At 31.4% G+C, this 23,388-nt stretch overlaps 2 protein-coding genes across 4 annotated transcripts in view; one reads left to right on the top strand and one right to left on the bottom strand.

Moving 5' to 3' along the window:
- The window catches only part of LOC118197515 (uncharacterized), a 54,097-nt gene extending 43,135 nt beyond the window's left edge, over nt 1–10,962 (top strand). The window contains exon 4 of one of the 2 annotated variants that reach the window (XM_035369031.2): nt 10,746–10,962. In XM_035369031.2, coding sequence (XP_035224922.1) covers nt 10,746–10,797 — 52 coding nt within the window. In that variant the 3' untranslated portion in view covers nt 10,798–10,962. Of the gene's footprint in view, nt 1–1,097; nt 1,498–10,745 lie in introns of those variants that run through there. The other variant, XM_035369030.2, reaches the window with a different exon arrangement.
- The window catches only part of EMC10 (ER membrane protein complex subunit 10), a 55,062-nt gene continuing 41,888 nt past the window's right edge, over nt 10,215–23,388 (bottom strand). For both annotated transcript variants that reach the window (XM_035369033.2, XM_035369032.2), the window contains exons 7-8: nt 13,635–13,731; nt 10,215–10,525 (exon numbers count right to left, since the gene is read on the bottom strand). In XM_035369033.2, coding sequence (XP_035224924.2) covers nt 10,445–10,525; nt 13,635–13,731 — 178 coding nt within the window. In that variant the 3' untranslated portion in view covers nt 10,215–10,444. The remainder of the gene's footprint in view (nt 10,526–13,634; nt 13,732–23,388) is intronic.

Below are 23,388 nucleotides of genomic sequence, written 5' to 3'. Positions count from 1 at the left end.
TTTTCACACATTCCCTGCAAATACGGATCACATTGATTCGATATTTCATTGAATATCATCATTTTTGGGTATGTAAAGATAATTTTGGACATGAGTGTATTATGTTTAACATTTAATTGACATAATTAACATATTGAAACTTGTATAAACAAGTAGAACAAACTTGTATAAACTTGTATAAATATAAGTGAAACTTGTATAAACAAGTAGAACAAAATACTTGAACAACTTCATGCGTAATATTCATTCAAATGTTATTTTTTAAAATTCCGAAGTAGCTGGTGCTATCACAAAATTCTTCATTTAATTGTAGCAATATTTTAAAATCTATCTTTTGGTTCTGAATGAACCAGTATGCTAAGAACTCGTACAATATCATCAGGGTGATCACACTTCATATAAAAGAATTTAAACAGAATATTTTAATTCTTTCAATGATCAACAAAAATGAAATCAGGTCACTGTGACTTTAATTCTTATATTTAATGAATCCTGATGATCAGTGGAAATGAAATTAGGTCAAGGCAACCAGAATTGTTAACTTTTCCTTTAGTTCCGAAATGATTCAACAACAAATCATCAAACATTGAAGTTTGCTTATCTTGAATGTATCCATGGATTGTCTGTCTTCATCACTTTTTATTTTGGCAGTCGATGTGGGGATTGTCAGCCAAATGTTTATTTTCGCATAAGTCGGATTTTTGATAGGTGGGCTGCCATTTTATAACAGGAGCATACATTTCCTTTCTTCAAAATAAACACCTGATAATATGATTTTTAAAATATTTTCTTTTAAATAAAGCATAAAAAGAATTACAAGCCTAATATTTACTGCATTAATGTAATACCAAGGCACTTCCAAAGATACATAATCCTCCTTTTCGGTGCTTGCCAATGGCGGCACAATCCAAATTCAAAACCTTAGAGGGGAGAAGAGCAAAGTCCCTCCAAAGAGTTGAGTCCTTATCTCAGAATGAAGGAAAGTAAAGTTATACAGTTTTTTTTTTTTTTTTTTTTTTTTTGTTGTTGTTGTTGTTTGTTTGTTTGTTACACTTTTTAATATATATATATTTTTTTTTTTTTAATATTTATTTTAGGCCAGGGGATCCTATTCAGTACTTGGCTGATTGGATGTTAGACAATAAAAAAGAAGGATACAGGAAGATTAAAGTGAATGCCAAATAATTCCTTTGTAAAGAAAGCTTTATTGTTCATGTGTAAATGTACAGAACGCATTTAATCCGAAACAAACATTATAAATTGTCATAGACATATTTTAGCAATGTGTGTAAATAAGATATCCATTATTATGTATGTTTAGGATAATTTTGTAAATAGCAGTGTGCCATTTTTAAAAAAATTCTTCTGTGGAAGTATTGGCATGTAATTCTTTTTAAATCATTGTTTTCATATGTTTGATATGCAATCATTCAATCACTTAATTTTCATTTCTGCTTTATTTTTATTATGTCTGCATTAAAATCAATTTAAAATGTTTTGCAGTCTTGATTCTCTGTCTCTTAAATTTCTTCCCCCTTGTCATATAATATTTAACTTAATGGATTTAAGTGTGGGAAGCTCTTTCATGTCTTAGTAATTGAAACATACAGCAGTGTATCAAAAAGTTCCCAAACTAGCTCAGTTGACAAAAATCTACATTCCTTACTTAATTTTGAGTATCATTTCCTTTAAAATACTCACCTTGTGCAACGAAGCTCTGGTTCCAACATCCCCCCTTTCCCCCATTTAAATAAGCTTGCTAATGCCTTTTTAATTTCTATATGATTTGCCCAGTTTAGCAGAAAATTTCACATTAAATTCCTTTTTATTTCCTTGTAAGAAGTAAAGTAAGTATTGTGATCGTGAAAAATTTAGGGTATTGTATTTCGACAAAATTCATTTTGACCACTATCAAATGCAATTTAACGATGTTTTTGTATAACATCTGTACTAAGGACAGAATAAAGGACTCTTTCCCCCTGGTACAAAATGGATTCAGAAGAGGGGTTTTTTTCCCCCCCATGATGTTTGCATCTTGCATAACTAAAAAATGAGTAGCCTCAGAATGCTGAAATTTTGTATATAGGATTGCTCTAACATGTAGTTGTGCACCTCTCTTTTTGGTTCAAATTCAGCTGCACCAAGCATATATATATATATGCTCAGCTCGGTGAGCTCAGCTTTTTTTTATTCTTATATATTGGTAAATCGTGCATTTTTTGCTTTAAAAATGATTGAATTATGGTGTTTTATCTTCCAGTTAAGATTTTTATGCCTTTAGTTAATCTGCATACAATGGTTGTAGAAGTAACAATTTAAAAATTGTTGAAATGCAACTAAGTCTAATAGAGCAGACATATTTGTTTACATTTGAAACAGCAGAATAGTGAATTCAGTTTCTGCACCTTCAGTATCTTTTTGCTGAATGGGACCAAAAGTAAACTTTCAGTTTTGTGTACCACAAAATCTGCCTGCTGGTTGAGTTGCTTGTTTTTGTATAGAAACTTTATTTAAATTCTAATAGTTTTTAACTGTTTTAATTGTACTTGGTATTTTATGTTTTTCTATATTTTTCAATTTTTAATGGTTTTGAGTTTTTATGTATTTTTGCCTTGCTGTGAAGGGATAACTGAATGAGAAATATATCTCTAATCAAATTCAAGGCAATAAGTTTAAATTAAATGCACAAAACATGTATAATTTAATAGGTCGTAAGGCAGTCGTGCGGTGTCCACATCAGATTTTTTAAAATCTTTCCACGATATAATTGCAGACTACCCCACATGTGTGACAATTCTCAATCATGAAAATAACAATTCTCAGTGTCAGCAAGTGGTATTTTTTGGTATAGTGCCTTATCAAGATTAAAGGTCATTATGGCTGTATGTTATCATTTGTTAGTGTTTACCCAGGTGCTGATTGAACTGTTGGAAATTTTCCAAGGCACCAGTATAGTAATTTCACATTGTCACCTGTATAAAAACAGATAAAACATTAATCATCATTGCAATTTGTAACTGATAGATATAATTCTTTAGTCTTTAGAATAAAAGTGGAGAATTTTCATGTCCTACATCTATGACGATTTCATGACAATGTTGGCACATTATGCAAGTCAGACGATATTCACTTTCCCAGGATCTTGATGAAGTTTACATTCTTTATTGTATAAAGTGATCTTCCTAAGGATGCAAGGCACTCTTTGTGTGTTCATGAACAATGGCCAAGTTGCTGAAAGGTGCGAGAACCTTTATTTAAGTTAGACGCTATTCACTCAGATCTTCACAAGGGTATCTCAACATCTTGCTAAATTAAGACACAATAACATGCCGAACAAATACTAATTCAGAAGTCAAACAACAAAAATCAGGGTTATATTTTCAAAATTTTCATATAACACTGATTTTTGTTGTTTGACTTCTGAATCTTGATGAATGTTGTCTTGTTCATGGTATAAATTAAACTTTATAAGGATACCAGGCATTCCTTATCTCCAAGAACAAAAGCAGACTTGCAAAAGGATGCTAGCACCTTTATACGAATTTCACTTACATCTTCATATGAGCATCCCTTAAATAATCTAGATAAAGACTGCATTTTTGACATAAATTGAACTTCATAAGGGTGCCAGGCATCTTTGGTGTTCTTTGTGAACAATAGGCCAAGTGCCAATACCTTTTTACACGTTGGCTGCACCAGTCAGATCAGCCCCTTCCATGTTTGTACAAAGTTATACCTTGTTACTTTAAGCATCTAGGTCTTGTAAAACCTTCCCTTGTTTATGTTGGTAATATATGTTATCACCGCATAGGGTTTACCAAATTAGAGATCTTGACCATCTGCTATGGTAGCCATTACCATATTTATGAGATAAGCCAAAATGGAAGGAAATAACATTGAAGTGCCTATTCTAAATAGACTACAGCCCAGGAACTTTTTGATACACCCATATATTGAATATTTGTACAATAAAGTAAAGATCTGATCAGATTTTTAGCTTTCATTTATGTTAGAAATTTTAATTTATACTGCTTTTTTCTGTAGCCTCTGGCAGTCGTTATGAACCTTTGTGTTTCATGCATTTGTAATAGATAGAAGCAGTAGTTGCAGTAAGTATGCCAGTGGGAATAAAATAAAATGTTTGCATATATATGTGTGTATATATTTTTAAAACTAAATTGGAAAATATTTAATTTTAAACTATTAAAGTTATCCTAAATGCCGCGACATTAATGTGAATAGAATAAAGTAGAATTCTTTTTCATTAAATCGATAATGGAAGGTTGTTGATTATAAAGTGAGCAAACATTAAATGTTGGAAATTGTCTATTAGGGCATGTTTTATCTCGATGAATGCACTTTTAAATTGTAATTTAAAATATACTTTTATATTATTTCAAAATTTAAAACTTTTTCATTACTTCTATTTATCAGTTATTGAGATATCAAACAGAAATATGGCTTTGTTTATACATTTTTTGGGCTGTTCCTTGAAAAGGCCAAAAATAAACCCTTGCTGAGTGTGGATTTTCAGAACCTTATTTTGCACATATATGTTATTTTGATTGTTTCCATATCATTTGTCCAAGTCTAAAATTTAATTTGTGAATAAAAAATGCTAGCTGGTATTAGCTGTGGCTAGAAGTTATCAGCAATTTTAAAGAATTACCATCAATTGAAAATGATGCTTGAGAAAAGATACAGATTGTAAAAGCAGTTTGCAATGAATGATTTTCAGATATGGAAGAAGGGAAAAGTCAGTGAATTAATTGAAGAACTGGATGATCTGATAACACATATAATATTTAATTTGTCTACTTTGTTGATTTTTTTTTATCATTTAATTCACTTTTGTTTTAAGGATTAATTTCTTATATCTGTTTACAATTGAATCCTACAAATTCAGTTCTCAATTACTTAATATTCCGTAGGACCCACCAGCGGCCGAGCGGTAAAGTCGCTGAACACTGGTAGTTCGGTCCGAGGTTCGAATCCCGTGAACAGGCTGGCTGCATGGGTGTTTTTGTGGCTTTCCCCATGTGTAACGCATATACGAGCCAGTTTTCCTTAGAAAGTCATCCACGAAGGCATCCCTCCTCTTAGGCAGATAGCCCTCGAGGCCTTGCCATAATTAAATAACCTAACCTAACCTTAATATTCCGTATATCATGATGGTAACTTTTTTTAATTACTGAATAATTTCTACTAATCAAGCAAAGCATTTTCTTTGAAATAATATGGTCGTTTATCAATAGCTAGACCAGGGTTTCCCCCAACAGTGTTCAGGATGATCAAGGGGTCGATGGCCAAACATGGATTGGCATTATCAAGATCCCGTTGATTAAAAAAAATGTATAGGTAAATTTGATAATTTTTTTATTTATATAAAGTGTTATTAGAAACACGCTGGTATGTTCATTTTGGATTTGAAAAGTCATCCGAGAGAAACATCCCAAAATTAAAGTTGTTACCGAATCAACATTATTGACTTTTCACCTAGTGGAAGCAGGCTTTGCTCAAGTCAGTAACTCTTCTGTATAGAATATTATGTCCATAATGATGAGAGGGTTAAAAACATTGCATCAATACATCAAGCACAGACATCACCAAATTTTTGGCGTTAAAATTTTGTGCCTGAAAACTTGCTTGTGTATTTAAAATTAGTCTAATAATCTATTTTTTTTTTCAAAACTTATTTATATTCTGTGCCTAATTATTATCTAAGTTATTTATATGCAATTATTTGTATCATGATTATGTTGTATATTAATGTGAGGGGGTCAGTGAAGAAAAACATTCTTTTAAAAGAAGTTGATGAAAGAATTGGGAATCCCAGAACTAGACTGTAGTAATTTCTGATATTCCCTGTATGGTGCAAACAATATAAGTACACTTTAATTACTGTATTATTGTATTTACAGTACATATATATGCATATGAATGTCCACATATTTTCCTATTATCTTCAAAGATTTTTTATTGAATTCTAGTTTTGCATTTTGTGACACTATTTCCATGAACCTGTGTAACAAATTTGGCGACTGGTTTTATTCTGCATGTGGCAATTCCAAGCAACTTCTTTCCTCCTTTGGAACAAAGTGGTTCAGTCTGGATACAGTTTTCCCAATTTACATCAAATTTACAAGTGCTGTGTTGGGTTTGCCACCTAGCTGGTACATGGGTGTTTGTAAATACGTAATATCTCTGTGGCAAAGGGGCACCCAAAATACAAAGCCAAAAAGCCGTCTTGAGGTTGTGGTAGGGTCCTCTCAGGAGGAGTAGAAACCCCTTGGACTGCCCTCTGTGGTGTCCTTCAAAATTGGGGCACAACTGAACAGTTAGTTCAGCTGGATTATACCTGTACAACCAGTGGTGAATATTTCCGGTGTCTCATCCACTTTTACTTGTGTTGTCTGTGCAAGTGAAAATGCCAAACAAGAAAGAAAGGAAACAAATTAAGATATCTGACCATGATGTAATCTTCAATTTTGATGATAACCTTATTTTAAAGCTTATACATAAAGTTTGTCAAAACCACTTTTATTTAAGACTGCTTTACTTCCAAAAGACTACTCCCAGTCGTTAGAAGCAGAATTATGGCTGTTCTTGTTCTATGGCATGAACTGATGTTTTTGTTTAAGAACCCAGAAGCAGATATCGAAAGGCACAGAGTTCTCTAAATAACTTTAAATGAAAATTTTTCATTTGAATACTTTTGGTGATGTTCGAACGATTTTAAACCTTTCTATTTGTTATTAAGTGTTCGAGAACAAGATCAGGTTTGCAAATTAAATTTCATACTTGACAACATTTTCTTTTTCTTCTGTTTATATTTACATTACATTAAACTATCCCTCCCAAAAAAAGACTTAATTCTTTCAACTTTTCTGTGAAGGAAAAAAGTTTAACTTAAAATAGCATTCCAGTAATTTTATGAAACTTTCCACAAATATTCTGTGAAATACTGTGAATTATATGGTGTAAAAGTTTAGGTTTTTAATGCATATCTAACATTTTTTTCAGACAACTTTCTAAATAAGAAGAGAGAAATTTCTCAAAAAATAGTTAGTGTAGGTAAAGAAACGGGTGTATTTAACAGACATTTTACTTTATCACTCAGAATTTAGTCCACTTAAATGCTTATACCATAATAAATATAAATGACAGAAATAAAAGGAAAATATTTTTGTGCAAATAATCCTGAAATTTAACATGTTCTTAACCCAAAATATGAGAAAAATTCAAAAATTGTACTTTGATAATATGTCTATCCCCGGTTTCTATCATTTTAAGTAGTTATTCTGGTAAATAACACCAATAATAGATTTGCACTATTTCCTAAATATGGGTATCAAGTGTAGCCAGGTGGAAATAAAACTGAATGTTTTGAGAGATTGGTTGGCAAATACCAAAAAACTCCTACTCAGAAATAAAGGAAAATAATCCTTTTAAATCCAATATTATAAAAAATCCTATTATTATTATATTGTTGTTAAATACTAAAATACAAATGCAGTAGTTAAAATATGTACTGTACATAAATGCACATAATACTGGACCTAAATGTTTTTCTGCTATCTAGATCTCGTAGACACCACCATACTCTGCATGCAGCAAGCAGTAGCTAAATCCCAATACACGTGCCATCATCACGCTTTTCAGCAATTGCAATATTTGTTTACTTTATTAAACATTTCTTTCAATGCAAGTTGTTTAAGTTGCTTTGTTTTTTGTGCTAAACGCCCATGCGTAACATTAAACGTGCATGCATAAAGCATACAAAAAAAGTTTGTGGCTTTGAGGTCCTGATTACAGACTTTGTACTGTATATAGGACTGCTATAGCATGTAGTTGTGCACCATCTATTTTGATTGCAATTGCCCACACCAAAAGTATATATATTTATATATACCCACACTGTTACTCGGCTCCTTTTTATTTTCTTATATGTTGGCAAATTGCATGTTTTTTGCTTTAATAATGATTGAATTATGTTATTCTTATCTTCTGGTTACTTCCAGCACACGTGTATGCGCAAAATTTACGACAAATTCAGTTTTCAATGCACATTTTTCGCATATCGAAGCTGAGACATTTGAAGACCATTTCTATTCCTCCTTTCTACCCTTCCTCACATCATGGAATGTGCCAACAGGAAGTCATTTGACTTTTTTTTTAACTGGGCTTTTGTGCTATGTGACAGCTTTTTCATAAAAGTTAAGACACGCGTGTAGTCGTGTTTTAAAATTCGGAAAATATTTTTTTCTAAAATATTGTAATTTTGTGTTATTAATTGCCATGTATAATTTTAATTTGAATACATTTGACTCTGTAAATTTTATATCAGTTTTCATGGCAAAAAAATATGTGCAACCAGCTGATTTTGCTCGTATTCTTCAAGAATTATCTGATGAAGAAAAGGAAACCTTTGAATGGGAGAACAATAGCAATTTCCATTCCTTATTTTTTTATTTCTATTTTTTAGAAATAAATAAAAATATTAAAGTTAGTTTAAAGTGCGTTTTTGTAAGCAGTAAGAAGTAAATTTTCCTTGCAGAAGTAACTTTTTTCCCTACCGAGGTGTTTTCCTTTTTTATTGTCTATACTTGTCTTTCATGTCATGTCTTGTCATGAATACTAAAATTAGTTTCAATTTTAAAATATAATTATTAAATAATAAATTTAAAATTTTCTATAATGAAATACATCATTGCATTTCCATCTCACTAACATAAGAACTTAAAAGTAATTTACTTATTTGAATGTGATATCATTTGTATTTTGCAATAATAAGATTAATATTTTATTTCTTAACAAATTTATTATCAATATTCTCTCATTCCTGTTGTTTTTCGTACCAAAAACGGTAAAATAACGGATGTCGTAAAAAATACGACATGCCTGTGCTCGTATAAAATTCCCAAGCGCGCATGCTGGAAGGTTAAGGGTTTTATGTTAGTTAATCTGCATGCATTAGTTTTAAAATTGCGGACAATTTAAAAGTTAAGTTCGTTCATTGTTTTTACCATAGCAGCCATATTTGTTTATATTTGAAACTTAGAATAGTGAATTACCATATTTGCTGACGTACAAGACGCACTGGCCTATAAGACACCCCCTTTTTTTATACTTGTTTTCGAAGGATAAAACTTTTATTACTGTTTATTATAATAAATTTACAGTATTTTAAATATAAAGTAATACAAATACAAAGTAATACTTTCTGCAAATACCCAATCTATCTGGGAAAGAACACCTTTTAATCTTTGTCAAAACCCATATACTCATCTCCAGAGCTGAAGAGTCACTTGGAACCTCTTCTAAATCAGCATCTGAATCCTCATATGAGAAATTGCCCTCTGTACCATCCAGTGCATTACTAATGTCATAAAAAATACGGCATTACTAATTTCTTAAATAAATGATTTATTCATTGTCTCTGTTTTCACACCATCCCATGACAATCGTGTAACTCCAAATACAGGAAATTTCCAGAAATGAATGCAATAAAAAACCACGTGTCGACGTATAAAACACTGTATCGACATATAAGACACACCCAGTTTTTAAAACCTTGTGTATTACATGCTGGCAAAAATGGTATGCCTTTTTGCTGAGTGGGACCAAAAGGAAACTTAGTTTTGTGCCCAAAAAACTCTGCCTTTTTTCCTACTGGCATGTTTTTGCATAGAAACTGCAATTTTAATTGTAAAATTTGTTTTTTAATTGTTTTAACTGTATTTAGTGTTTTATCTTTTTCTATATCTTTCAATTTTTAATAAAGATATTTTGAGTTTTCATGTATTTTTGCCTTGCTGCAAAATGAGAACTGAATTAATTGAACAAGACATATCTCTAATGAAATTCAAGAAAATAAGTTTAAATGAAATGCAGGAAAAAATGTGTATAATTTAATATTCCATGTGTCTAACAAGGAAGTCATGTGGGGTACACATCCGATTTTTTATTAATGAAATTGCTGTGGGTTTAGGTGTTAGATGAAATATGAGCTGTAAATGGCCTACCCCTTTTTTTGTAAATTTTCTATAACTTATCACCCTTTCAGTTCACAACCTTTAGTTATTGATTTGATGAACATTTTAATGTTTCTATTTTATGTATATTGTGTGTGCATATATATTATTATATATATATGTAATGAAAATTTTGAGTTTTTTGTCAATCATGATGATGAATATTTGCAAAAGAAATAGTTCTGGCCAGTTGAATATTTCTTTATTTTTAACAAGGCTTTTTTTTTTAATATATGCAACAAGATGTACCTTAATTAAATTAAGAAAAATTAAATTTTGATATGATTAATAATAAAATACATCCTGATAGATAATATGTTTGGTCTAACTCTCGACTGATGATAGATTTTCAAATTAGGTGGTTAAAATGAATCGATAAATTTCAATAAATGGAATTTTTTACACTGTATTCAACGTCCACCGCCTTGTGCTTCTGGTCCAGTTGCTCCAGATATGAATAAGAATATCAGAAAAGGTACAATGTACATCCACTGAAAAAAAAAAAAAAAAAAAAAGAAAAGTATTTACAAAAATAATTGGTAATACCTTGTTAAAGATGCCACTGCATTTGGCAGTTACCTGAAATTGGATACTTTTCTACGCTATTTGAATTTGGTCTGACCTCTTTCCTGCTGGTAAGGGTCTTTATAAACATCACTTACATGACCATGTTTTTTACATAATGAGATTTTCTTTCTTTTCTGTTTATAGTATGGGATGCTATGATTTGCCAAGAGCTGAAAGAAGCTATCCTGTTTTTTGAGAATTAAGGCCAAGAGCTATCCTGTTCTCTTAAGAAAAAGATGTTCTTCACAAAGAAAGCTTGTGTTTAGATAACCACCTCATGAAATTAAAAATGTGATTCCAAATGGAAATGGCTGTGCAGCCTTTGTTCTTGTCTGGAGTAAAAGAGCGTTTCAAAGACGAACGTGGGACCATGCATTTCTTTTATTACTGTTGTACGATTCATTTACTTGTGATTTTAAAAGTTAGATGTGTATTGAGACTTGTGAACAAAATCTTACATCAAATGAATTGCAACCTTTGGTTGGAATAATTACCTAAGGGAATATTGCTGATTCCTTGTCATCTCATCTTAATATTAAAACTGTTTGATGTAATAAAATTATGGAAATTGACATATTCAAAAAAAAGGAGGAAAAATATTGCTGCGTTCTGCCCCCAAAATATGAAAAAAGGAATAAAAATGCTTCATATAAAACAACACAAGTCACAAAAAAATCTTACCTCACTATAGCGCTTAATTAACGTCTATCATTTTTAAAAGAGGATGCCAAAATGTTAATTTCATGAATGGTGTTTTCATTCATGTTCACAAGAAAGAATGGATAGATGAAAACGGTATGAAATTGTGAATAAGAAATGTTTAGCAAAAGCACCCTGTTGCCTTAAGGAAAAACCCGCAGAGAACAAAGCGCAGTCACGGGACCAAACCTGTCGAAATGGATCAATGCCGCCGACCTGCGCATTTTCAGCAGTTAAACCTAATTTTACAAAAAAAATAAAAAATAAAAAAAAATAAAATCAGCACTTTGTTATGACTTCAAATTTTGAAGTTGCATTTTTAATGTGTATTAATATAAAGAAGATCGCATTAATAGAAATAAATTAAACAGGCAAAATACTTAAATCTTAACTATATACACAGAAATAAATACTATAAACAAAATTACAAATACGAAATTTAAAAAACAAACTAAGCAAGATTTACTGTAAGTTTTTAAATTCCAATTTCATTTGAAGTGACATGGTAAATATATGCATCACAATAACAAGTGAAAATCACAAATATATGGTTATGGATTCAATGGGCAAAAATGTCTTTTTCATGTAAGTAATTTTGAAAATGACCAGTTTGATAAGTTTCTGTGCAGTGTTTCCTAATGGATTACAACTCTAGGAGACATAGCGTGGAAACTGGAACTAAATGGTGGCATGCTAAAAAAAAGAAGTAAAGGTGTCTTTAACTTACAACTAAATGATAGCATGCTAAAAGGTGTCTTTAGATTACCCAATTCTCTAATTCAATTTATTCATACACTTTCAAACTAATACTTGATAATCTTATATCAAAAATCCTCAAATGACTGGTTAAATCTCTTCTACCAACATTATGCATGTTCACACTCTCTTGTTTTCAGCAACTCCATTTATATTCATAAATATTTCCCTTTCTTTTTTACTAATCATGCACCTGCACATTTTGAGCATTTAGATAAAATCAAATCCATTTCCATCGATCAATCTAACACAGCTTTCTTCTCTTGCATCTCCAAAATTATTAAAAATTAGTACATTGGCTAAACATTTTCATAGCTATAACCTTTCCCATACTGGGATTTAAAATTTAAAATATCTGCAAAAAATACAAAAAGCACATGAAATACCTCTTCCTTACTAGCCAGAACACAAAACTGTCAATCATTAATTAATCCATAGCCACCAACCTTGAAATCTTAAAATCAGGAGGTTTGCACACTGTGTGACAAACACCATTTCAAAGGAACTCCAAACTAACTTTAACTCACTTACAATTGCATGGTTCAGGTAAATCAACTATTTGTTATACAATTCTGATGTAAAATATATTAGCATTTAATTGGATATTCTGAATTTTATCTTCTTTGGCTAAATTTCATTTTTAAATTTTCTTACAATTTCATACTGAGAAAATCCCTAGTAGAGAAGAAAACTTGTATTTATTAAAGTATTTTTAAATATGATGAAAATAAAGTAATTAAGGTACATAGTATTTATGTGGATAATGTATCATTTATTGATGTAATAAAATGAAGTCAAATACTAATAGTAACTGATCAAATATTGCTTGAATCTTCATCTAAAAATCTATAAATGTCCACCATAGACTCAGATGAAATTTAGTAAAAGAAAGAAAAAAAAATAAAATGTAATAAAAAAAATTATTCTGAGAATCATTAGAGTTAGGAGAATGGAATTTTCCCAACATACGTTTCATTAATTCAATAAATTTAATTTATTGCTGGGAAACATCTTCCATAAAGACTAAATATTGGAAACTGGTAGTTTCTCAATTAAACTGGGAAAGTTGGCAGCTATGTAAATCCATTGCACTTACATTTTTCTATGTAAATCCATTGCACTTCTATTTTTAACCCTTTTTCCCTACCAAGCCTCTAATGTTAGTCAAAAAAATATCAATCGTTAATCAGTCTCAAAGAAATTTATGTACACATGTATGTGAATTCTACTAATTTTTCACTTTTAACACTCCGAGCTTTGATGGCCCTCTTTTTCATAATAGAGTAATTTCCCATATTGGTAGAATTTATTGTCTCAAAAAATATTGCTGCCAAGCTCCCCATTTTCCTTAATTATTTTTATCATATCCATAATTTTATCACAGGATAAAAATCATGAATATTTACGGAAAATCTATTATAGTTGTTATCTCTATTTAAGTACCAATATTTTTTAGCAGATTTTCTTCAATTTTTATTCAAAATCTACACCAGTCTATGGCTGCATTTTTATCTAATTTTAAATTTTACATTGGCATATTTCTCTCCAATTAAAGCACGGTTTTTATAATATACTTACATATTTGGCAAAAAATGATCTATTGTCACCTTGTTCCCCCCTCGCCTTTTCTGCCTTCTCTTGTTCTAATCTTTGAATGTAAGTTAATGTATCAGGTCTGCAATAAACAAATTAGATTTAAAATGATATTATCTCAAATAAAGAAAGTATTATAACACAAAGCATAAAAATTAAAAAATTTCAAAATTTGAGGTATAAAAGAAGTCAGTACTAAAGCGAAACATATACATGACAGAAAACTTTTATATTTTGATGCCATTTAGCGGCTAGAAAGAAAACTTATTTTTAAATATCTTAATAAAGAAAATTATATTTAACATAAAATTTTGATTCACAATACATATTTTCCTTCCTTTGTCCATATACATATTATCCTGTGTTGAATGCACAAATTATATTCAATAGAAATTTAAATTACATACTTGCCAACCTATGACACTCAAAAATCAGGAGATTTTTCAAAATGTTAAAAAGACTTTTTAAATGATGAAAATATAGTTTTTAATAATGAATTAACTTTAAATAGTAACTAATTCTTAAACACAAGCAACACAAAAATACCTTACACGTAAAAAAACATTTTTATTACTTGCATCGTTTAAGAAAACAAAACAAACAAACAAAAAAAACTTTAATCAGTTTTCGTACAAATGTTATAAACAGTGGCAGATTTTGCTTTCTTTAAAAAAGAAACTTCATAATTTTGTTCATAGCAATTGCCACGTAGGCCTGCTTTCACTAATAAAAGTTTTTCTAATGTGTCATCACTAATTTTAGATCTAAATTTAGTTCTCGTTTTCGCAACAACACTGAAAATCCTCTCACACTCTGCATTACTATGGGGAACTGTCAAGATGGCCAACATAATTCTAGACAATTCACTATATTTAAAAATTCCATCAGCATTTTTCAGTTTTCCAATTAAACTCCACTGGGTGTCAATCCTAGCTGATTTTATAACTTCATCCAAGTTTTCTAATTGTAAACTGCTGTTATGCAGCTGTTGGAAATGTTTCAATTTTTGTTTCCTTTTAGAACTCCTTTCAAGATAATAATAAATATCAACAATGTATTCATCCACATTTATTGGTAAAGAAGCTGCCCCTTTTTCAGCTGCTAAATTTAAGAGGTGACAGGTGCACCTCATAATCTTCAAATCTGAATTTTCCTTTCGTAAGACGCCTGCAATACCAGTCTTCAAGCCTACCAATACTGGTGCATTATCGGCACCAAGTGTTAAGCAATTATCCAGAGGGACTACATTTTCTTTTAAAGTTTTAAGAATTAGCTGTGCTATATTAAAGCCTGTCAAATGCCCTTCTAAAGTGGGGCCAGAAATTAAACTGCACTCAATTTCTGAAGACTCCGGATTAAAAAAAGAAAAAACAATTGGATACAGTTTTGAACTGGTATTATTGCTTCCATCCCTATAGAGGCAGAACGGAGCTGTTTTAATGCAATCAATAACTGAAGATTTATTTTTCAAATCCATTTCTTTATCAATTACACCTGTTTTGGTTATTGTTCACTATCAGGAAACATTTTTCTAAATAAAGCTGCAGCGTGATCCGATGCATACAGTGGCAGGTTGTGCTCCTGTACAAAGGCAGAGAACAGACATTCTGCATTAATAACTTTTTGGTCCTTTGTTTCCGAAGAAAAATTTAATTTTTCGTTTTTTTCAAAACAGCTCATGTTGTCCTTGTGTTTTGGTGTACGCACATGTTTGAGAACATCCGCCCTTCCACCATGCGAAATCGGAAAATCGCAACGACAGGCGGTACACATCGCAAATTCATTATATTTTCTTGAGGAAATAATGGAAGGAAACTCAACTGTGTACGATTTTCGAAACGTATACGAGTATTTCACCTTTCTCGCAGACATAACAAAAGATGATAATTTCTAAAACTATTTTCCGAAGGCACGTGTACTCACACAACTCAGGACAAAATGACCGAAATAACTAAAGAACATCCAAATAACAGCTTGCTTTGTCCTCATTGGTTAATATATGCAATGAATCTTCAGATTATGGTAACTTGGTGATTTTTTGGCGACCAACCCTGCTACAGCAACCTGCTAGTTTTTTTTTTTTTTTTTTTTATGCCATTTTGTTTTCACGAAGTAAAGGCATGTTTCCCCCCCTCAACATTTTTTCCAACAATCTGCTAGCCGAATTATGCTTATGCTAGAACTTTTATGGAACAAAAGTGCTTAATCATGACGAAGATTAGGTGAGAAATTGGGAGAAAGTGCAGAATCGCCCACTGCTTCGCACGTTTTTAAGAATTGCACATACGCGGTATCCATGTACATGTCGACTTATTTTCACTTAAAAAAACATCCCAGAATTGCACAAAAAAGGTATTGCGCACAAGCTTGAGACTTTATCCATGAACACATCGACCTATTTTCACTTAAAAAGTCAAAGAAAATTGACAAAAATCCAATTCTTCTTACTCTTGTAAAAAGCGCCAAACAAATAAGTGGGCGATTCTGCACTTTAGCAGCGAAATTGTTTCTAAGTGCTTATTAGCTAAAATCACAATCGGAATTTTCCAGAAAATGTCACATGACATGTCTCATGATCTCTCATTTCTCTGAGACAAAATAATCTGTGATTCGAACTGTGTACTTCTCAGATTATTGCTAAAGTCCTACCTAGTAACCTTTACCGCTTTACTAAAATGTCGCCAAACTACCTGTTACCATATTCCAAAGATTAGCCATATATGCCAGATGACACACAGTGGAGCACGACGCCCATTGGAGAACTGGAGAACGACGTTTCTGGATATGTATATGCTCTCACTCACAAAGCAGAAGTTATCTAATTTGCAAGGTTTTGTTTTAGATATAATCCAGAGAAAATTCAATTGCTTTCAGATGTCCAAAATCACTTTTTTGGTTCATATAGCAAAGTATTAAGCCAAGTTCCATAAAAATCATGAGAAATTTTAAGAATAAGAAAAAGTCGGGAGAAATATATTGTAAATCGGGTTGGCGGGAGAGCGGTCGAAAATCAGGAATCTCCCGCCTAAATCAGGAGAGTTGGCAACTCTGAAATTAGTATACTAATAATTAAAGAATTTAAAATAGTAAGATGCACATTTTATAACTATTAAAAAGTAAAAATTTTAATCGATAGTACTAATAGTGTGCTAATAATTAATTAAGGAATTTAAATATCTAACTTGTAAATTCTATTAATTACAATTTGCACCTGACACTTTTTTAATATTTTCACTGCTACTAACTTCTAAAAGAGTAATAAGGCATCATGGACATGTGCCAATACATCTGCTGGAAGCCAGTTTCTTTCATTTACTAAATGCTTAGCAGAGATGTGTTTTTTTTTTTGGGGGGGGGGAACATTTGCATGGCATCTAAGTATATTTCACCATATTTTGTGATTCTAGTAATAACTAATCTTTTGCCAGTGCATCAAACACCTAAAAGAAAAATTTAATCTCATCTAATTGAAACAAACACTGGACCTTCTAATTGGTTAATCTGGCCTGTCATTAAATCCCATGCAATGACATTTTCATCTCTTTTCTACCTGATTTTGCATGCAAATAACCAAATGAATGTGCATCTATTGTTACAGTGTGTATGTACATACACAGACTGTACTAGCAATCAACCTAAGCTGATAATACTAGATATGTTGGAAAACATGTGCATGTGCCAAATTATATAGTCTAATTATTTCACACATCTATAATTTTAAAATTAAATAATGACATACGAATACTGTTGGGATTAAAAGACTGATTAGGAAAAGAAACTTGAAGGGAGACATTTCATCTTTAAGTTTACATTTTAAAATGAAACAATATACATGTTGATTCTTTTGATGACCAATAGGAACAGATCTCGTTTTTGGCATATTTATAATTTTTTAATTTTTAATTTCTACTGGCTAGAGATGTCTTGTCCTGCAAACAATAGGGGCACTGCCTGAATGATGCATTAAAAAGACCATTTTGTACCACCGTTAAAAGTATTTACCAACCCCTTATCTAAAGCCTTGAAAGAAGAGAAATACATCAAAATAAAACTTAAAATTAAGCAAAACAGCAGTGTGTTTGGCACAGATTTAAATTAGAAATCTATAAAATTCAAGGGCGTTCAGGTACAAGTTCCACTCCATCACCATATTTATACCAAAACCAAAAGGATACCCCTTTGTTTTTGTTGTTTGCATAAATATTCTTCCTTCTTTTTTGTGCTGCTGATGAGAAAGCACATGTACCTGATCACCCTCAAAATTGACAGAGATTTAATTAAAATTTATGTCAAACACAATGTTGCTGTTTTGCCTCATTTCCAAACCTAAAACCTTGTTAGTATCAGATGCTAGATTTTTGCAATGAAAATGTATTTCTTTTCCGAGTGACAGCAGTCAGTCAAAAGAAAAAAAAATGTCACCTTTGTATTAAGAAAGATAAAGCAAATAATAGACTAGGACTGAGCATACAATGTTTTGACAAATGCAACTCTTTGTGTAGAGCTATAATCATGTCTTAATCTTCTTTTCATTTGCTCATAAAAGTTTTCTGTTACTTTGTGAATTAATTTATGATAAATAAAGTTTTTGCTATTTGATAAATTATTAAACCCACCCACCCCCAATTTTTTTTTTTTTTTAACTCAGTGCCAACTCTGATCATAGTAGGTGGATTTGGGCAAGAAAAAATTATCATGCTACCACTTATGCTACCAGCTCCAATCGAATTTTCCGTTGACAACTTAGGTTGACATACTTTTGTTATTTGATAACTTTAATTATGGCGATAGACTGCACTAAAATTTATCAAAAAATGATACTATAATAGCACTACATTACATTTACCAGGTTCTTTGTGGAAGTGATTTTCAGACCAACAATGTTGGGCAACAGAAGACTTCTGTGTTTCCTTTTTTTTTTTTAACATATGCCTCATGTTCCTTGACGCGAAATTTTAAGGCTCTCTTAGTTTGGCCAATGTAAATTAAACCACACTGGCAAGGAATCCTATATATACCCCAGGAATTCCTATCCAGAATGGGGTCCTTGAGTATGGAACTCGGAATTTTATTGATTGGAGAATAAATGACCTGAAAGTTAAATTTCTGCAAAAGTGCAACTTTATTGCTAATTGATGGAAGGAAGGAACTGACAACAGAATTTTTAAAATCTCCTAAAACAAGAGTGTGCCTTTTAGTGTGTTGAGAATATTTTAACTGCTTGATTAATAATGTTGGGTGGAAAGCCCCTGTCAACAGCTTTGCTTTTAAATAATTTAGTCCTTCATCAAGGGATAGTTTGGAAACGCAAACTTGAAGAGCATGGAAAACATAGGAATACAATGAAGCTAATTTTTGTTTAGTCGGATGACACGATTTAAAGTACGGTGGAAGGAAAACCGATGAAGGTTTACGGTAAACTGTAGTACTGAAGTTGGATGTGTTACGTGTGACCAGAATGTCGAGAAACAGAAGAGAATGGCAAGTCTCAAGTTCAAAAGTGAACTGAATAGCAGGATCGATAGAATTCATTGTTGAAAGAACTTTATTTAAATCATCTTTATTACCTTCAAACAGGGTAAAAGTATCGTCTACATAACGGAACCATACCGGGAAGTTTAAAGTTTCAAACAATTTTGATTCATAATAATGCATGTAGATATCAGCCAGGATGGGACTGAGGGGGCTTCCCATGGCTAATCCCTCAGTTTGCTTGTAATATTTATTTTGGAAAACAAAATGTGTTTGTTTCAAACAGAGTTGAGTGAGAGAAATTAGCTCATTTTGATGCAAGAGAAGTGAAATTCGCAAAGTCTGGTTTCTAGACATCTTAATGCACCCTCCACTGGAACATTGGTGAATAATGATTTTACATCAAAAGAAACCATGAGTAAATTTCTAGGAGAAATGTTTTTAAACTTTTTTACAAACTCTATTGAATTTTTTATGGTGTAAATGTTATTGTCTAATAGAGTTGAAAATCTAGAAACTAAATATTTAGCTAAAGGATACGAGGCAGTACCTAAATTTGATACAATAGGGCGAAAAGGAATACCACTTTTATGAATTTTGGGAGGAGCATATAATTTGGCACAATTCGCAACAGATGGGACAAGCGAATGTTTTAAGTTGCTTGAAATGATTTGTGAAGATTTGATCGCAGTTTTTATTTTTGATAGGTGAAGGATCTTTAAGAATCGGATTATATGGTCCTTCTTTTAAGAGTTAAGTGACACCATTGATGTAAGTGTTCTTATCCATGATGACTATCTGGCTACCTTCGTTGGCCTTTGAAATGATAATATCCGGGATAGAATGAATTTCACACATTGTAGCTCTTTCTCTCAGAGTTAGATTTGGTTTCAAAGGTTTATTATTGAATTTCACATTACGAGCAGATTGCACTAGAGCACATCACATTAGAGTTTATAAAAAAGGTTAAAACATTTCTCCTAGAAATTTACTCATGGTTTCTTTTGATGTAAAATCATTATTCACCAATGTTCCAGTGGAGAGTTCATTAAGATGTCTAGAAACCAGACTTCGCGAATTTCATTTCACTTGCATCGAAATTGATGAGCTAATTTCTCTCACTCAACTCTGTTTGAAACAAACACATTTTGTTTTCCAAAATAAATATTACAAGCAAACTGAGGGATTAGCCATGGGAAGCCCCCTCAGTTCCATCCTGGCTGATATCTACATGCATTATTATGAATCAAAATTGTTTGAAACTTTAAATTTCCCAGTATGGTTCCGCTACGTAGACGACACTTTTACCCTGTTTGAAGGTAATAAAGATGATTTAAATAAAGTTCTTTCAACAACGAATTCTATCGATCCTGCTATTCAGTTCACTTTTGAACTTGAGACTTGCAATTCTCTTCCGTTTCTTTACATTCGGTCACACGTAACACATCCAACTCCAGTACTACAGTTTACCGTAAACCTTGATCGGTTTGCCTTCCACTACACTTTAAATCATGTCATCTGAATAAACAAAAGTTAGCTTTATTTTATTCTTATGTTTTCCATGCTCTTCAAGTTTGCTTTTCCAAACTATCCCTTGACAAAGAACTAAACTATTTAAAAGCAATAGCTATTGACAAGGGCTTTTCACACAATATTAACTCAAGCAGTTAAGAAATTCTTACCTCAAGACACCAAAAGGCACACTTTTGTTTTAGGAGAATATAAAAATTATGTTGTCATTCCTTTCTTTCCATCAATTAGCTATAAAGTTGCACGTATTTTGCAGAAATTTAACTTTCGGGTTGTTTACTCTCCCATCAATAAAATTCCGAGTTCCATACTCAAGGACCGCATTCTGGATATGAATTACTGGGGTGTTTATAGGATTCCTAGCCAGTGCGGTTTAATTTACATTGGCCAAAATAAGAGAGGCTTAAAATTTCGCGTCAAGGAACACGAGGCATATGTTAGAAAAAAGGAAACACAGAAGTCTTCTGTTGCCCAACATTGTTGGTCCGAAAATCACACTTTCAATTTTTCTGTTGCCAAAATTATTCAAAAAACATCTTCCATTGGAGACTTGGATTTTCTAGAGGCATTTCACATTCAAAAAAAATCTTTCTGTTCTAGTTAATGATCCTAATTCCAATCCATTTTTGCCTTTGGCCTTTAAAGAAATTATGTTTTAGTTCTGGTTTCATCAACAGATGGCACCACTAGCTTATTTTCTATCCAGGCTTTCTTATCTCATCTGATCATTATATCCTATCTCATTCATTTGCGCTTTTGCAGCTGAAGATGGTGGTTCGGTAAAACCATCGAAACTACTCCTTTGAAAATATAACGCTGATTTTTGTTGTTTGACTTCTGAATTAGTATTTGTTCGGCGTGTTATTGTGTCTTAATTACTATCACATAGTTTAAATATTTCCCAAAGTACAATATATGATCATTTGTAGAATTGATATGAAAGAGAGTAAGACATATGAGTACCCCATACTTTAACAAAGCAGAAGATTTCTGAAAAGAAATGAGGAAGTGCCTATTTTGAAAGGGCTTATTACTGGAGATGAGAAGTGGATTTTATACAATAACATTACATGAGAATGATCATGGAGTTATAAGAAATGTGCCTTTTACTAAATGTAAATAGTGTTTAGTCCTCCATAAGACTGTAAGCAACTTATCGCTATGTCTTCAGAAGTATTACAGAGATTTGAAAAAGGATGTAAAAGATCCTTTATTTTAAAACTAAGATAGTATCAGATATTTTCTAAATAACTTATAATCACATCTATATTACATTTAAATAAATAGAACATGTAAAACTGTTGTCTTAAATTTGACAAAATAGCTTTACTCACAATACCTAAAATAAATAATTTAACTTTTCAAAAGTGGGGTCTAAGGAGGCAGGTCTTTTAATGCCAATTACTTTGATGTTTTATACTACTATAATTTATCTAGAATGCTCAAGTAGCACAAAATCGAATTAATAATTAGTTACAAAGAATATAATAAAAATAACTTTAACAGGTGCTTAACAAAAGTAATTCTTGTTCGAGTATGTTTTATGCTATTAACTTCTAAAAAAGTCATACAGATATATTTCAAATCAAAACATATTATATGTAAATGCAAATGTTATAAATAATTACTACAGTCGCACTGCAACTAAAAACTGTTTGAATATTATTTATTAGTTACCACATCGAAGTAATCCTCTTTTTTGTGTTCCTTTCCTCTGGGAAAAATCATATGCATTTCTATTTAAGAAACATATCGTAATAAAATTTAGCTCTCTGCATAATAAATGAATTGCATCTCTATTTACTTCAAAATAATGTTTCTCTAGTTTAGTAATTAAAAAGCCAATTACATTCAAATTCTTGCACTCTTCTCATTAACAGAATCTTGTCTGCGACTTTTCTGTGCCCATTCTTTCATTAAAAACAAATTGTCCTTTGGGAAAGTGTGAAATACAATATCTCTTCATTTCATATCTCTACATATAATAAAAGAAAGAGTCTGTGTGTCTTTCGTTTGCACTGTGCGTAAGCTAATAGACCCACGGCTACGAAATTTGGTACATAGGTGCATCTAGGCAAGAGCCAGTGCACCTCGAAGCGATTTTTTCGAAATTCGAATTCGAATTTTTTTATTTTATGTTTTGTGACGAAATCGAGTCATTTTGAGACATATTGGGTTATAGGAAAGCGAGATTTTATTCTACACACTCCATTTTCACATTGTCATGAAACGTAGGCACTTAGCTATTTTATGAACTTAAAATAAATTTTGTGTTTCAATAAATCGATTCAATACGAGTTTATTTAACAAAGTGAGCTTAACACCTTATCAAAGGGATTTTTTCCTGAAAAAGTTTATTTTTAAAAATGTACAATTTATTTTTCTTTGATTTTTGTACACGTTAAACTTTCATCCTTGCGACTGCTTTTACAAAAAGAATTTTGGAAAAATGATAATATTTTGCATTTTTAAAAAAATTTTTAAATGAAGCTCCCGAGTACACTTCTCACATCTTTAAAAATGTGATTTTGGCAACAATTTTCCTTTTTTATTGTTGTTGATAGATTTTTGATGAAATCGCATCATTTTGAATAGTTTCATTCTTTTAGGAATATGGGTTTTGGCAACAATTTTTCATCGTATTTCTTATGTCACTATTTTTAAGAAATTGGCATATTTCATTGTCTTTATATATATATATAATACTTTTTCTTTTTTTCTTTTTTTTCTTTTTTTT

The sequence above is a fragment of the Stegodyphus dumicola genome, chromosome 4, assembly GCF_044657685.1.
Source record: "Stegodyphus dumicola isolate Sdum_Otavi_A_Nest chromosome 4, ASM4465768v1".
NCBI lineage: Eukaryota > Metazoa > Arthropoda > Arachnida > Araneae > Eresidae > Stegodyphus > Stegodyphus dumicola.
Note: the sequence above shows the minus strand (reverse complement) of the source record. Positions and strands in the feature narration are given on the sequence as shown.